A 14,022-nucleotide genomic window follows, 5' to 3' on the forward strand; every position below is an offset into this window, starting at 1 on the left:
GCCAACATGGTCTGAGAAATTAGAGTTGAAACAGAGATAATTTTCTTCAATTTTATTTGAACATGGAAAACCCCTTGCAGATCATCCTTCATACAATATGGCCAATCATCTTCTTCACTGTCAGTGTAATCCAATCAGTGAAAACCTCCTTTCCTGCATTTCAGGGCCAGGATTTCAATGAGCAGAAGGCTACTTGTTCTCTGCAGTCAGCTATTTGTAGCAGGTAAATGTCTAAATCAGTTATGCTGACTGATTCCTGCCTGTATACATAACATAATCAATTGGCTTGTGAGTTAACATGTGGGGGCTGTGAGGTGGTGTCCTTTATACTACCCTAATGGAAGGCAGTAAACAGACAGTCACCCCATACCACCCCAAGGGGGCTGAGCAGGTGATGGCCTGATTCACAGGTGCATTGTGGGGTGGCAACGGTTGTGCCAAGGTCTTGTGTGGGCATAGGGCTGGAATGGGGCGGCCTGTGCAAGAAAAACAATATCCCCCACCCCCTCCCCAAACGACACCCTCTGTGTTTACTCTATTTTACCTAAAGGGCTCGCTAGAGACAGAGGATAAGGATTAGGCCCAAAATGGTGTAATAGCAACTCTGATTCATATAGAAACATTATACAGTGCTTATGTTGGGTTTCCTCCATTAGGGCTGATAGAGGGAGACACAGTGTTGTAAATGAAGTCCATGCATGTATTAATAATATTGGAACATATCAACTCTCATGGTCACAGACACTTCAGTAGGCGGACATTTGACATTTGCCACTATCGTAGAGCTATCTGTGAGGGTTTCCAAACTCTTTCTAGGAAAATGTGTTTGTAGGTCAGAGAGAGTAATATCACAATCCAAACTACACCCCGCATCTTTCTCTGAGATAAATAGAGAAATTTAGGCTGTGTTTACACAGGCAGCCCAATTCTGATATTTTCCCCACTAATTGGTCTTTTGACATCAGATCTTTTGATCTTATTTGGAGCTGATCTGATTGGTCAAAAAAACGATTACTGACAATAAGATCAGCATTGTGCTGCCTGTGTAAAAGCTGCCATAGATATCCTTACTAGTCTGGTAGATATTAAGATTCTCATTGTAAGGGTTATTTGGACATTTCAAAATGCATCTGTCCTCCTCCCTCAGGGATACCACTGATCTGATGAGAGCAGAAAGTTGAAAATATTGTGCTACTGGGAACTTTTACATGAATTGCACCTGCTAAATGTTTCAGATCAGTGATATGTCTGTGAAATGAGGGAAGGAAGGAAAGAGAGAAGGAATGACAGAGGGAAGGAATGATGCTGCTCAGTGCTCTCTGTCCGGGTTGCGGAGCCAAAGCTCTTATAAAGACAGGTTGGACCTGTGGGTCACATTTTCTGGTAGAGTAGTCGCTCTGCTGAATCAATGCAGGGTTGAACATTAACTGGCCAATGAGGGGGCTGACAATGTAGAATACTGTGCACTACAGGATCCAGCTAAGGGAACACTCACCGTGCCTGTCTGTCTGTCTCTCTGTCTGTCTATATCATAATCCTTTTTGCCTATATTACCTATCCCCTGACCAAACATCGGCTGGGTAAGTTTTTACCATCTCGATACACTTTGATAGAGGCTTGGAAGGGATTGTGGCGTTGGGGAGTCGGTAGGTTTTTTGGCACAGTGCATGAAACCATATAATTCTACTGTAGTAAGTGCTTTCATTTAAAGCTATTTGGACCATGATTTAGATGTATGGCTGTAGCTATTCGTTTACTACTGATATAATAATAGCACAAACTTGTTTTTGTAAATAAGACTACAGAGCCCGTTGTAAATGTAAATGTACACTAAAATCACCAATCAACAAATATCCCCACTACCACTATTTCTACTATGTCTATGAATGCTAATGATTCTATGCAGAGTCATATATATATATAGATAAAAATTGTGTATATATATATATATATATGATACCGTTGCAGTAGTGAGGCCAGTGTTTGCTGTTTGTGGACTTTAGAAGTAAAACAGAAACCTTTGGCTCTCTGACAAACACTTGTGGTCCCAGAGCAAAACACCACCCATCTCTGCACTGTAGAACCAGGCTTATGCTGCACCACACTGACCACTAGCCAAGCAATCCTGCTTTTGATTGGCTCTCTTTTCCTCTCAGCCAATCAGTGGTCCCATGTCCAGCAGCAATAGGTACTTTGTTATTGCTCTGTAAAAGTGAGTGGTTCAACAATTGCTATGCATTGATAATCACTGTTATTGAATCTTAAATATCAAAGTTACTGTGACAGGGTAGGAACCATCGTTTCGGTCCATGTTTCCCAGGGGACTATAATTGGTGTTGAACATGTAAATGTATAAAAGCACTGTAGAGTCCTTTTCATGTTAGAGCCTTGTACTGGAACAGTCTTTGTTTGGAAAGGTGGTGTGATGTCAAGTGTTAATTCTGTGAGCAACCATTTTTGTGAACATGTTCATGCTGTCTGGGAAGAAATGTTTGGGGTGTGGCCATTGTTCTGGAAAGTTGTTTCCAGTTGATTTGTGTTGGGAGAGGCTTTGTTGGTTTTGGATCCAAGCAGTGGCCTCCCTTATTAAGGGAAGTATTGGTTGTCACTGTTTTTGGTCACTGTGTAACTTAACTTGGTCAATCTAGTCATGTGAAGGCACTGTTGCACTTTAGAAAGGAACTGAGACCCAAGAAAACCTTTGGGTATCCATGCTGTATTTTGTATGCGTACTTATCTATTTCTATACAAGCAAACCTAACCTTTAAAAAAAAAATAATAATAATAATTTTACATCTGCCCCAGACTTTCCCCTAAATGGGCCTTGAGCCTGTAACCTTACATTATTGTACAGGTTTGTTCTGTTTTCATACAGGCTATCTGTTGGGATATGGTGCTGTATCTGGCTGTGCTCTTGCTGCTCTGCCTCTGTCGGCAGGGACTAACTGTAAGAGGGCCAACCATAACCCTACCCTGAAACACATCAACCTTTTCTTAAATATCTAACCTTTTTTAGCACCCTAACCCTACTCTGGTCTTTAGTCTAACCCCTAGACTGTCTCTTGCTCTTTCAGGATGACACTGGTGTGGTGGCTCCTGAGGACCACTCCTGTGGAGAGCAGGTGTTCAGACAGGAGGCCTGGCGGTCAGTAGGAGGTGCTATTGAGAAACTGGGCCGGCAACTACTGGAAAGCCTGCAGGCAGGGCCGGAGCAGCCCAATGTCATCATATCACCCTTAAGTGTGGCCCTCGCACTAGCACAGCTCTCACTGGGTGAGGCGTGTGAGAGCTCATGTATAATGTTAAGAGTGTATAGCTGATATTGTATGTGCGTGTTAGCTTTTATCGCCAAGACTTAATGTGCTCAACATGGTCGTTGCCCCTATCAGGAGCTCACAACGAGACCCAGAAGTTGCTGCTCAGTTCTCTACATGCCCACACTGTACCCTGCTACCATCACACCCTGGGCAGCCTGCTCCAACACCTCACCAACACTTCCCTACAGGTGGCCACACGCATGTACCTGCGCCCAGGTGTGTGTTTCCAGGATGAGTAGATGTCAGCGCTGCAGCTCTGTGCAAGAAAATTGCAATCTACTAACATAATTATAAAGCACATCCATTGTAACTGCTGTAAAGGTCTTACCATTTTGACACTTGGTATATGTTGTGTTCACCTCTCTCTCAGAGTTTGAGGTGTACCAGTCCTTTATTGCAGAATCCCTGCGTAGGTACAGATCAGAGCCTGCCCCCCTGATCTCAGTGGAGGAGGTCAACCGATGGGTGGAGAAGGCCACCAAAGGTCACATGACCAATTTCCTGCCCAGTATTCCGCATGACATGGTGCTAATGCTTATCAATGCTGTGCATTTCAAAGGTATGACTTTTCACTCCCTGTCTTTAAAATAAAGGTTTGGAAACTGTACACCATACAGAAGTGTCTACCCTTTACAACTGTGACTTGTTGTCTCTGGTAGGTGAGTGGGAGGCTCGCTTCGACCCTCAGCTCACACAGAAAGGGGAATTCTACCTGGACAACAACAACTTTGTCCATGTGGACATGATGCGCTCAGCCAAGTACCCACTGAGCCTGTTAGAAGATGGGGAGCTTGGAGCTCAGGTGAGCTGGGCTGGCTGTTCTGCACTGTTGCTGTCTTAAATTTCTATATTTTGACATCCTCCTACTGGAGATTTGTTTTGATCCTGAAACGTTGATAATAAATACTGTCCTTGTCCACCTTTCTCTTAATATTTACAGTGCAGTTTGTGCATTATCCCATTCTAAAATCTCTCCCACCCCCCTTCTGTTTGCAGGTTGCACGTTTTCCGTTTAAGGGAAACACCAGCTTCCTAGTAGTGATGCCATTGCCAGGAAGAGGAAATGTGTCATCACTGGTGGCCAAGCTAAACATCTCGGACCTGTACAGGCGTCTACCTCAGGAGAGCACCATGCAGGTCCAACTGCCGAAGTTCACCCTGCAGTACCGTCAAGAGCTACAGGAGGCGCTGTCCAGCATGGGTGAGCACAGAAGTGGTCTAGGAAATTCCAGACCTAGGACCATCGCACTAGGTCTGGGAGTCATGTTGGATTTTCTTGGCCAATTCGGAGAGGGTGCTATTCAGACAGATGACACTCCCAACAAATCACAAGTTTGGGTAGGCGGGGCAAAAACTAAATGAATAATCACCTCAAACATGAGGTGTACACACAATGTGGTCATTTTTGCCACAGCCGGTCAGTGGTTGTAAACTTGTAACGCTAATGTCATGGCGCATGCAAACTACTGTTGATTCTCCGCAAGTTCCTAGCTAACTGCCGGAAATGTTTGCGGCAGGGCTCTGGATGGATTTTTCCGGCAGCCAACTCCGCTCTTTCCTATCTGCCAAATTGACATTTGTCTTAGTACTGATGTGAAATCTGGAACATTGTTAATTTGTGGGAGGCATCCAGTCTGTTTAGAGACTAGCAGAGAAAGGTCTATAGTTTTGGCCACAAATTTTTCCTCTCAGGTCTGAAACTATTCCATGAGTCAGGTGAGCTAGAAACAGGTGTTTTACATCCGTCAACAGTGTAGGATGGATGAATGCATGCTCAATCAAAATCTCCTCTCTCTCAGGTTTGGGATCTCTGTTCTCTGGTCCTGATCTGTCCGGTATATCAGCGGTTCCTCTGCAGGTGTCCAGTGTGCGTCACGCTTGCGGGGTGGAGCTCAGTGAGGAAGGGGCCGACGCATCTGCAGCCACCTCTGTTACCATAATGCGCTCTGTTCCCATCTTCTTTGTAAACTCCCCCTTTCTGTTCGCCCTGGTAGACCACACCTCCCTTGCTCCCCTCTTCCTGGGCACTGTCACTAACCCTGCCCCTGACACCAGCCCAATGCACATTGACAGTCAACTCGGTGATGATCCCCATGGCAACAATACCCAAAGTGACAGCACTAATAGTAACAATGTACAGAGTGACGGTCCCCATAGCAGCAACAATGTACTTTGACCAGCCATAGTGAGAATGCAGTGTGGCGCCCCTGCTGGAGGGAGGTGCATCGGCACCCCCTGAATGAAGTGGAGGGGGAACTCCAACAACCAAGTGGCAGGGCAAAGAACCTGTGCCAACCCCTCTCATACAGTTCCTTCCTAAACCATCTTTGGTTGGGGCAGGCTGGGCATCAATCTCTCACTTTTCTGCCCTGAACAATACAGCCCAACCAGCCGGTCGTTTATGGATCCTAGCCCTCATATAGCAAATCCCAATCCATTGGCACAGTTCCCAGACCAACATCAACCCCAGTCCCTATGCCTAGACACCTGACTTCTCACAGTCCCTCCCCACTATATGCCCCTGGATTTAGGAGAGACCATGGACCTGTCCCAGACTGTGTGGATGAACACTCAAATTTGTTGCCATTTTTACACTTGGTTGTGCACTGTCTTACCCTATTTGTGCTTTGTTTTGATTATTCCCACCTCTGGTATTGATTAAAGAAAAGGGATGAAGTCAATGTCTTAGTAGTGGATGTGATCATGTTACTGGAGTTTTGGTATAAGAACTGATTTTATTTTAAATGGGCTTATGCTGGGCCTTATACCCCAATTTATTTAAATAATCAGGAATCGATATTTCCTGGTTGCTAAAATTCGAATGGTTTGCTTAATTTCAGATTCACAAAACAAACAAGTATAGTGCACATAATCATTGTACCATCTAAACCAGTGAAATATATTTTCTAGAACCAAAAACACTGAAATCAGTTTGGCGCTGGTGTACAAAAGTAAAAGACACAAGAACTAGAAACAGAAATAAAATGCATCTCCCGCGTTTTAGACTTGCTTTCAATGAGTGACAGAACTTTGGATTGGGTCGCCCAAAAAGTTAGATATTGCAGAATTAACTCTCTTCTTCAGCACATTCTTGCGATTCAAAAAATAATTCGCGTTTTAGGTCAATTGATTGCGCGTGAAATTTGACACATGTTAGGGCAGTGATGGAGAGAAGGGACCATGAATGTGCCTTTCGCTCAAAACAGCCATCCGGCTTCTTGCTAAACCCAACCGGTTATATCCTCTGCTACGTCAGAGCAGGGTGGGGGAAAGTTGGCTCCACGGCACTCATACACAGCTGTGTGCATCGCCCCGCTATATTCAGCACTCTACGCGAGAGACCGCTGCTGAAGACACACGGGCGGGCGACGTGGCCCATATTCGCGCTGAAAGGTTAGTCGCCTTTACGCATCATATGGGATGTTTTATCAAGGTCGATTGCACGGAATGAAAGACTCGGGCACTAAACCTTAACGGTATTTTCTTTTCTCCAGTCAGAACCTCCTGTGCAACAACATTTACAGAACGGAGTAGACCTAATAACACTTTAAGCAGGACATTTTTTTTTGTAAAGCTTTTTAATCAGGCTTTGTAGTGTTATGGTTTTTTAAAGCCTTCATTTTATGATAACTTGATCTCCATATCAGGAGTGAATAATCCATGCTTTTGATTTACGAGTGCACAATGTTATGGTGAATTTGGTCCACTGGTCCCTTTGCTTTTCCAGTAGGCTACTTTTCACTGGTTCAGAATTTCCATTCAAGCTGCTGAGCAGGGCGCCAAGGGAAATACGCCAAGACTAACCTTTCCCAGAGTCCAAACAACTTGTTTAATTGTCCCTGTTTTTAGTCAGTTCTATATCACAGTAAACACTCAAGATGGTTTGAATCAACTGCAAACCTATCTAATAGAGAAAATACTAAAGACATGTCTAGACTCCATATGCAAGGTGATGTGTATAGAGCAATTGAAGAACACTGTGCACATAGTGGTCCGTACCTCGGGACCTGCAGGATAGACATTCTCATGGCAGGAGATTCATTGTTCGTGGCCTGAAAGTATGGGAGTCAATAGATGTGTGAGCGTGTAGGAGAGCAGTGGTTTGGTGTCCAAACAAAACTTTTTGTGCCCCCCCCCCACCCCCAAAAAAACCAAGATGACCTATAGTACCATTAGCCAAACATTGTGGTAATTTACCATGCTTGTGATTGCCTCAGTACAGAGAGGTGGTCTCTCTGTGGGTTTGGCTGGCTTCTTTGAGTTGGAAAGAGATGAAGTGCCTGGGTTAACCATCAGGCCTGCAGAGAGGGGGCGGAGAAGAAGAAAGGAATTGAGAGAAGTGTGTGTGGTCTGAGGTTCAGTGATGGATGTTTATTCTCATCAGGGAAGCCAGGAGAAGCTCAATGACAACCAGATGTGCTGGGGGAACAAGAGAGTATGTGTGTGTGGTTAAAAGAGAATGTGAGAGGGAGAAGGAAATAATGAGCGGGGGTGTTGGGAATGAGAACTGGCAGAGTTATACTACTATTCTGTGTTTGTGTGTGGTCTGAAAAATCATCCTCCTCAAACTCTCCATAATCTCCTGTGACCTTTCACTTTGTCACTTCTCTGTCTGTGTCAATGAGTCTGCTCACCTCTCTGGACTCTGTATGACCCTATTCAACCCACAAAGCTCATTAACATTACTAGCTGTGTTAGTGTGACTAGCTAGTAAACCGGTGTGAACAGTCTGCCTCTGCTTGTGTTGTGCGTTAGCTACACTGTGTGGAGAGCCAGAAGTTTGGGATATATTACATGGTTTACACGCAACCCAAACCGGACCCGTCGCGTGCGTAAGCGTTGCAAAATAAATGTACACACACATGTTATTCGATCATTGCACCCACAATGCTCGCACGCACCAACGAGCGTCTGCGTTGGCAAGCGCCAAAATAGAAGTTGCTTCTATTTGTGACACTGAACGCAATGCAAGTCCTTCCTCACATTTCCTCATTGTCTTTTAGAAGCATATACCCACATGCCATCTCATTGGTTATACGCACGTGGGTGATTGAAAGATGAACTGAGGTCAGATGGTCAGTTGTGGTAATTAGATGCCATATAAAGTCCAAAGAAGAACAAGCCTGGAAGGAGGAGAGTTGAATAGAAACGATTCGGGTGACCGTTTTCTGTGAAGATTAATTGTCGGAGTAGTGAACTTTGTGCATTTCAGGTAAAATAACAACACAGGACAAATTAGCTAGCAACTGCAAGCTAGCTAGCTAAATTGCCATAAATGTTTTTTATTTTTATTTTTTTATTTCACCTTTATTTAACCAGGTAGGCTAGTTGAGAACAAGTTCTCATTTGCAACTGCGACCTGGCCAAGATAAAGCATAGCAGTGTGAGCATACAACAAAGAGTTACACATGGAGTAAACAATTAACAAGTCAATAACACAGTAGAAAACAAAGGGGGGGTCTATATACAATGTGTGCAAAAGGCATGAGGAGGTAGGCAAATAATTACAATTTTGCAGATTAACACTGGAGTGATAAATGATCAGATGGTCATGTACAGGTAGAGATATTGGTGTGCAGAAGAGCAGAAAAGTAAATAAATAAAAACAGTATGGGGATGAGGTAGGTGAAAAGGGTGGGCTATTTACCAATAGACTATGTACAGCTGCAGCGTTGTTTAATGCTTTTCGACCTGTCCCCAAATTAATATAATTGGTTCAGAGTTTGTTTTGATATTTCAACCTGTGTGTCGTGATCACGTTTGGTGTAGGGGGACAAAATCTATTTTCGCATGATTACACGCACAGACGGTTTGGGTATGGTTTTAGTCTCTGCTCTCTAGTGAGAGCAAGAAAAGAAGAGGGAAAAGAAGAGATGCTGACAGGATTTATCACAAGTTAAAACTACGTTCCAACAGGAGCCCTGCAGCCAATCACACTCACAGTCAAAAAATCTGACTCACACACCATGGGCCAGTTTCCCAGACACAGATTAAGCCTAGGCCCTGGACTAAAAAGCATTCTCAATGGAGAGAGTGTCTGTTTGAATAATAATGTGTGTGTAATTGAGTTTGTGTTGCAGGATGATGCGGACGACCTTGTTGCTGTGTTTGGGGTTCCTCCTCTCCCTCTCTTATGCTCAGTTGGTGAGACCACTCCACATCGCTGTTTTCACTCTCAATTCTTTGTTCTCGGGTCTTTTATTCACTCCGTCCCTTTGGCTTTCCTATTCTACACTTCATCTCTCATCTTCCTCTAGTAGATTCACCACAGTCTCTCCATCTCTACGTCCCTCCATTTTCATTCTGGTTTGCCAATTCCGAACAGCATCACTCTTTGTCACATCACTTCTCTATCTCCTTATTTTTCTGATTCTCCATGAACAAGCCATGTCAATAACCCTCCGCTCTCTCTTCCTGTGTCTTTCGATTGACCAATCCCATGCAGTTGGAGACAGAGGAGGCGGGAGGGGAAGAGGAAGCTGTGGAGCTCTTTACCACGCCCAGAGCAAAGATGGCCGCTGCCACCTCTGACTTCGGCTACAACCTGTTCCGGGCCTTGGCGGGTCGCAACCCAAAGAATAATGTGTTCCTGGCCCCCATCAGCATCTCTGCAGTGCTCACTCAGCTATCCATGGGTTAGTAAGCCTCAGCACTGTTATACTTTATATCACTATCTGCTATTTATCTGGTATTTAATTGGCAAATTTGTAATTTCATATTGATCTCTCTCTCTCAGGAGCGTCTCCGGATCGTTCAGAGAGGTGGTTATACAGAGCTCTGAGGTATCACACCCTGCAGGACCCTCAGCTCCATGACACACTCAGAGACCTACTTGCATCACTCAGAGCACCTGGCAAAGGCCTCAGCATCGCTGCACGTGTCTACCTGGCTCGCAGTGAGTGTGTGTGTGTGTGTGTGTAAGCATGCATGTGTCTCAGATCATTTTGATCAGTCTGTGTGTGTTTTGATTGTGTGTATGTTTGTTGACCTGTGTGTATCTCTCTAGGATTGCGTCTGAAGCAGGAATACTTTGGCGTGGTGGAGAAGCAGTATGGGGTGCGGCCCAAGACTCTGATGGGCGGGGCTAAAGATGTGAATGAGATCAATGATTGGGTCAAACAGCAGACGGGCGGCAAGGTCGACCGCTTCATGTCCAAGGCCCTGGGACGGAACTCTGGTGTGGTTCCTCTGGGCGCCGCTTACTTCAAAGGTAAGGACAGTCAGTCTGCAGTCCAATTCTCTAAAGTGTGCAGTCGTTTATGGGATGCTGTTTGTGTGTGTGTAGTGAAGTGGATGACTCGGTTCAGCAAGAGTGGAGTGATGGAGGACTTCCAGCTTGTTGGAGAGGCTCCTGCCCGCATTTCCATGATGCAGCAGGACAATTACCCAGTGAAGATGGGTGTAGACCCAGATCTGGGCTGTACAGTGAGTACAGATGCAGTATATTCAACAGTTATGCTTTTTCCAGTGGTCATTACTTTCTTAACTAGCCAGTTATCAAGTTTGCCTCAGGGAAAACATTTATTGATGACCCTCCCCCCCACACTCCCTTTCCCTTTCTCTCCAGATTGCTCAGATCCAGATGCAGGATGACGTCAGCATGTTTGTGTTCCTTCCTGATGATGTCACTCAGAACATGACCTTGGTGGAGGAGAGCCTGACAGCTGAGTTTGTTCAGGACCTCTCCATGACCCTTCACCCCGTGCAGACGGCCCTCACACTGCCTGTCCTAAAATTCAGCTACTCCACTGACCTCCTGCCACTGCTCACTGACCTGGGTGAGTTTCTTCACCTCCCTCCTTCTCTCTTCCTCTCACTCCCTCTCGGTCTTCATTTTGCTCTTCTGCCTTCACATCTCTCATATCCTCTTTCTCCATCTCTCCAGGTCTTGACGAATTTCTGGCAGACACGGACCTGACCAAGATCACGTCTCAGGCGGCGAAACTCAGCAGCCTCAATCATAAGGTTGTCATGGAGATGGCCCCAGAGGGCACCCAGTATGCCAGCTCCCACCCCGCCTCCACACCCCTTTCGTACTGCGTGGACCATCCCTTCCTGTTCCTGGTGAGGGATGAGGCCTCGGGGGCACTGCTCTTTATTGGCAAGGTGGTCAACCCACGCAATCTGAGGATATGAACACAGACACACACTGCATTCTAAGCAGGTCCGAGGAGGGTATCAGCCATCGTTAAGCTTAAGCTTCTTTGTGTCATAAATGCACAATATGAGAGGGTGGATGAGCAGCTATATATACCCATTGATCATATAATACAGTTTCTTAATCATGTATGAAAACCATGCATACCATTCAGACTACACGTTCAGACCAAAAGTCTGAACACTCACAACTGATAGTCTCAAGTTGTTTTCAGGGAAAATAATTTGTGATTGAAAAGTACACCTCTCATAATTTTTTAAATAAAGGCACATACTTTAACCCCCCCAAAATACTCTTCATAATATTGTCAATTGCGATGCAATAAATAAACATTGAAGTTAAGTCTTTCTGTTTGTCTGTCTGACTCCATAGAGGGAGTTGTATAACTTTATCCAGTTGACATACAATAGCTGCTTCCAGTAAAGGGTTATTTTGGAAAGAAATTGGACTCTTGGATGTTCTTTCCTTAGCTATTGTGCTGGTAAACAAAATTTAAAGGACGAACACAAACATATGACCGACCGCCTTGATTCGGTCTTATGTTGCATAATTTGAAATTGTGTTTTTTACATCGGATAAAAGCAGAGACACAGAGCTACAAAATGGTATATCACACACTGCATTTGAGGAACAATGGGAAAGTATTTCTGCTTTGAAAGTTGATTAACTTAACCTCACTTTTGAGAAAATGGCATTTGAATGTTTTGGTACCTACTGGAGAGCTGCTCATTGTCTACACCCATTCAGCATCATTCACACACTCTTAAGCTTTAGCCGAGCATTCTGTCCTAACAACGACGACAACAGTCAAGCACCCAAGCTAACGTTGGCTAACTACTTCCAGACACAAATGAGAGAACAGCTCACTGACCCTTTTCTCGCCCTTGCAGAGCTGGTTAGGCTGCTTTTATGTTATCCAGAGCTTTGGTGACTGCAACTCTGCAACAATTTACACTTTCAACGGGTGTTGAGCATTCGTAAATTTGTCAGTTATTCTGCGCTCTGGCACACTCGGAGTAGATAGCCAGAGCGAATTTACCAGCTACGTCTATCAACGGTTGTCGCAGTGAATTTCTATTGAAATGGATGATTGCGTAGTGGAGTCTTTTGTTAAGACATGTAGCTAATTAGCTAACTAAACAATGAGCCATAATCCCAACTCATGATGTTACTACCCAGCATTCATCTGCAGGTAGCTAACCAACCAGGTTCAATGTTAGCTAGCTAACATTAGGCTATAACTAGCAAAGCAAATGGTTCTGAGATACGAATAATAAGATCATACACATAACATTAGCGAGTGAGCCAGCCAGCTAACTTTAGCTAGCTAGCTAACAGTACACATTAACTTGAGATTTTGTCAAAATTAGAAATGTGTAATATCTGAAAATGAAGCTGCTAGACTATCTTACCCGTATACATCATGAATGGACGCCTCTCTCTGTCATGGTTGCCCTTCTACTATGCCAGTGGTTTCCAAACTTTTTATAGTCCCGTACCTCTTCAAACATTCAACCTCCATCTGTGTACCTCCTCTACCACCAGGGTCAGCGAACTCTCAAATGTTGTTTTTTGCCATCATTGTAAGCCTGCCACACACACACACTATACGATACATTTATTATACATAAGAATGAGTGTGAGTTTTTGTCACAACCCGGCTCGTTGGACGTGACAAAGAGCTCTTATATGACCAGGGCACAAATAATAATCAATCATTTTGCTCTTTATTTAACCATCTTACATATAAAACCTTTTTGTTCATCGAAAATTGTGAACAACTCACCACAGGTTAATGAGAAGGGTGTGCTTGAAAGGATGCACATAACTCTGCAATGTTGGGTTGTATTGGAGAGAGTCTCTGTCGTAAAGAACTTTCCACACACAGTCTGTGCCTGTATTTAGTTTTCATGCTAATGATGCCCGAGAATCCACTCTCACATACACTACCGTTCAAAAGTTTGGGGTCACTTAGAAATGTCCTTGTTTTTGAAAGAAAAGAAAAACAATTGTCCATTATAACATTAAATTGATCAGAAATACAGTGTAGACATTGTTAATGTTGTAAATGACTATTGTAGCTGGAAACGGCAGATTTTTTATTGAATATCTACGGAGGCCCATTATCAGCAACCATCACTCCTGTGTTCCAATGGCACGTTGTGTTAGCTAATCCAAGTCTATCAGTTTAAAAGGCTAATTGATCATTAGAAAACCCTTTTGCAATTATGTTAGTACAGCTGAAAACTGTTGTGCTCATTAAAGAAGCAATAAAACTGGCCTTCTTTAGACAAGTTGAGTATCTGGAGCGTTAGCATTTGTGGGTTCGATTACAGGCTCAAAATGGCCAGAAACAAAGACCTTTCTTCTTCAACTCATCAGTCTATTCTTGTTCTGAGAAATTAAGGCTATTCCATGCGAGATATTGCCAAGAAACTGAAGATCTCGTACAACGCGGTGTGCTACTCCCTTCACAGAACAGCGCAAACTGTCTCTAACCAGAATAGAAAGAGGAGATTTTCACAATTGAGCTGTTTTGGGAGCAGC

The 14,022-nt window shown here is 44.1% G+C and overlaps 2 protein-coding genes across 4 annotated transcripts; both read left to right on the forward strand.

The window, feature by feature from the left end:
* The first annotated feature begins 1,379 nt into the window (after positions 1–1,379).
* On the forward strand, positions 1,380–5,998 carry LOC109892700 (alpha-2-antiplasmin). 3 transcript variants are annotated; one of them, XM_020485417.2, is made up of 8 exons: positions 1,380–1,580; positions 2,876–2,947; positions 3,075–3,273; positions 3,390–3,533; positions 3,688–3,876; positions 3,977–4,119; positions 4,314–4,518; positions 5,117–5,998. In XM_020485417.2, the coding sequence occupies exons 2-8, from the start codon at positions 2,891–2,893 to the stop codon at positions 5,491–5,493; spliced, it is 1,314 nt and encodes a 437-aa protein (XP_020341006.1). In that variant the 5' UTR covers positions 1,380–1,580; positions 2,876–2,890; the 3' UTR covers positions 5,494–5,998. The 3 variants fall into 3 exon arrangements, with proteins under 3 accessions (XP_020341006.1, XP_031682460.1, XP_020341004.1); XM_031826600.1 differs by lacking the exon at positions 1,380–1,580 and adding an exon at positions 2,033–2,443 and having other exon boundaries at positions 2,855–2,947; XM_020485415.2 differs by lacking the exon at positions 1,380–1,580 and adding an exon at positions 2,033–2,443.
* Positions 5,999–6,564: 566 nt separating this feature from the next.
* LOC109892701 (pigment epithelium-derived factor-like) lies at positions 6,565–11,822 on the forward strand. Its single transcript, XM_020485418.2, has 8 exons — positions 6,565–6,710; positions 9,386–9,461; positions 9,763–9,952; positions 10,054–10,212; positions 10,324–10,527; positions 10,603–10,742; positions 10,885–11,095; positions 11,203–11,822. Exons 2-8 carry the CDS (start codon positions 9,399–9,401, stop codon positions 11,451–11,453), a joined length of 1,218 nt encoding a protein of 405 aa, XP_020341007.1. The 5' UTR covers positions 6,565–6,710; positions 9,386–9,398; the 3' UTR covers positions 11,454–11,822.
* The last annotated feature ends 2,200 nt before the right edge of the window (positions 11,823–14,022 follow it).

Source organism: Oncorhynchus kisutch, linkage group LG6 (genome assembly GCF_002021735.2).
Source record: "Oncorhynchus kisutch isolate 150728-3 linkage group LG6, Okis_V2, whole genome shotgun sequence".
In the NCBI taxonomy this organism is placed as follows: Eukaryota; Metazoa; Chordata; class Actinopteri; order Salmoniformes; family Salmonidae; genus Oncorhynchus; species Oncorhynchus kisutch.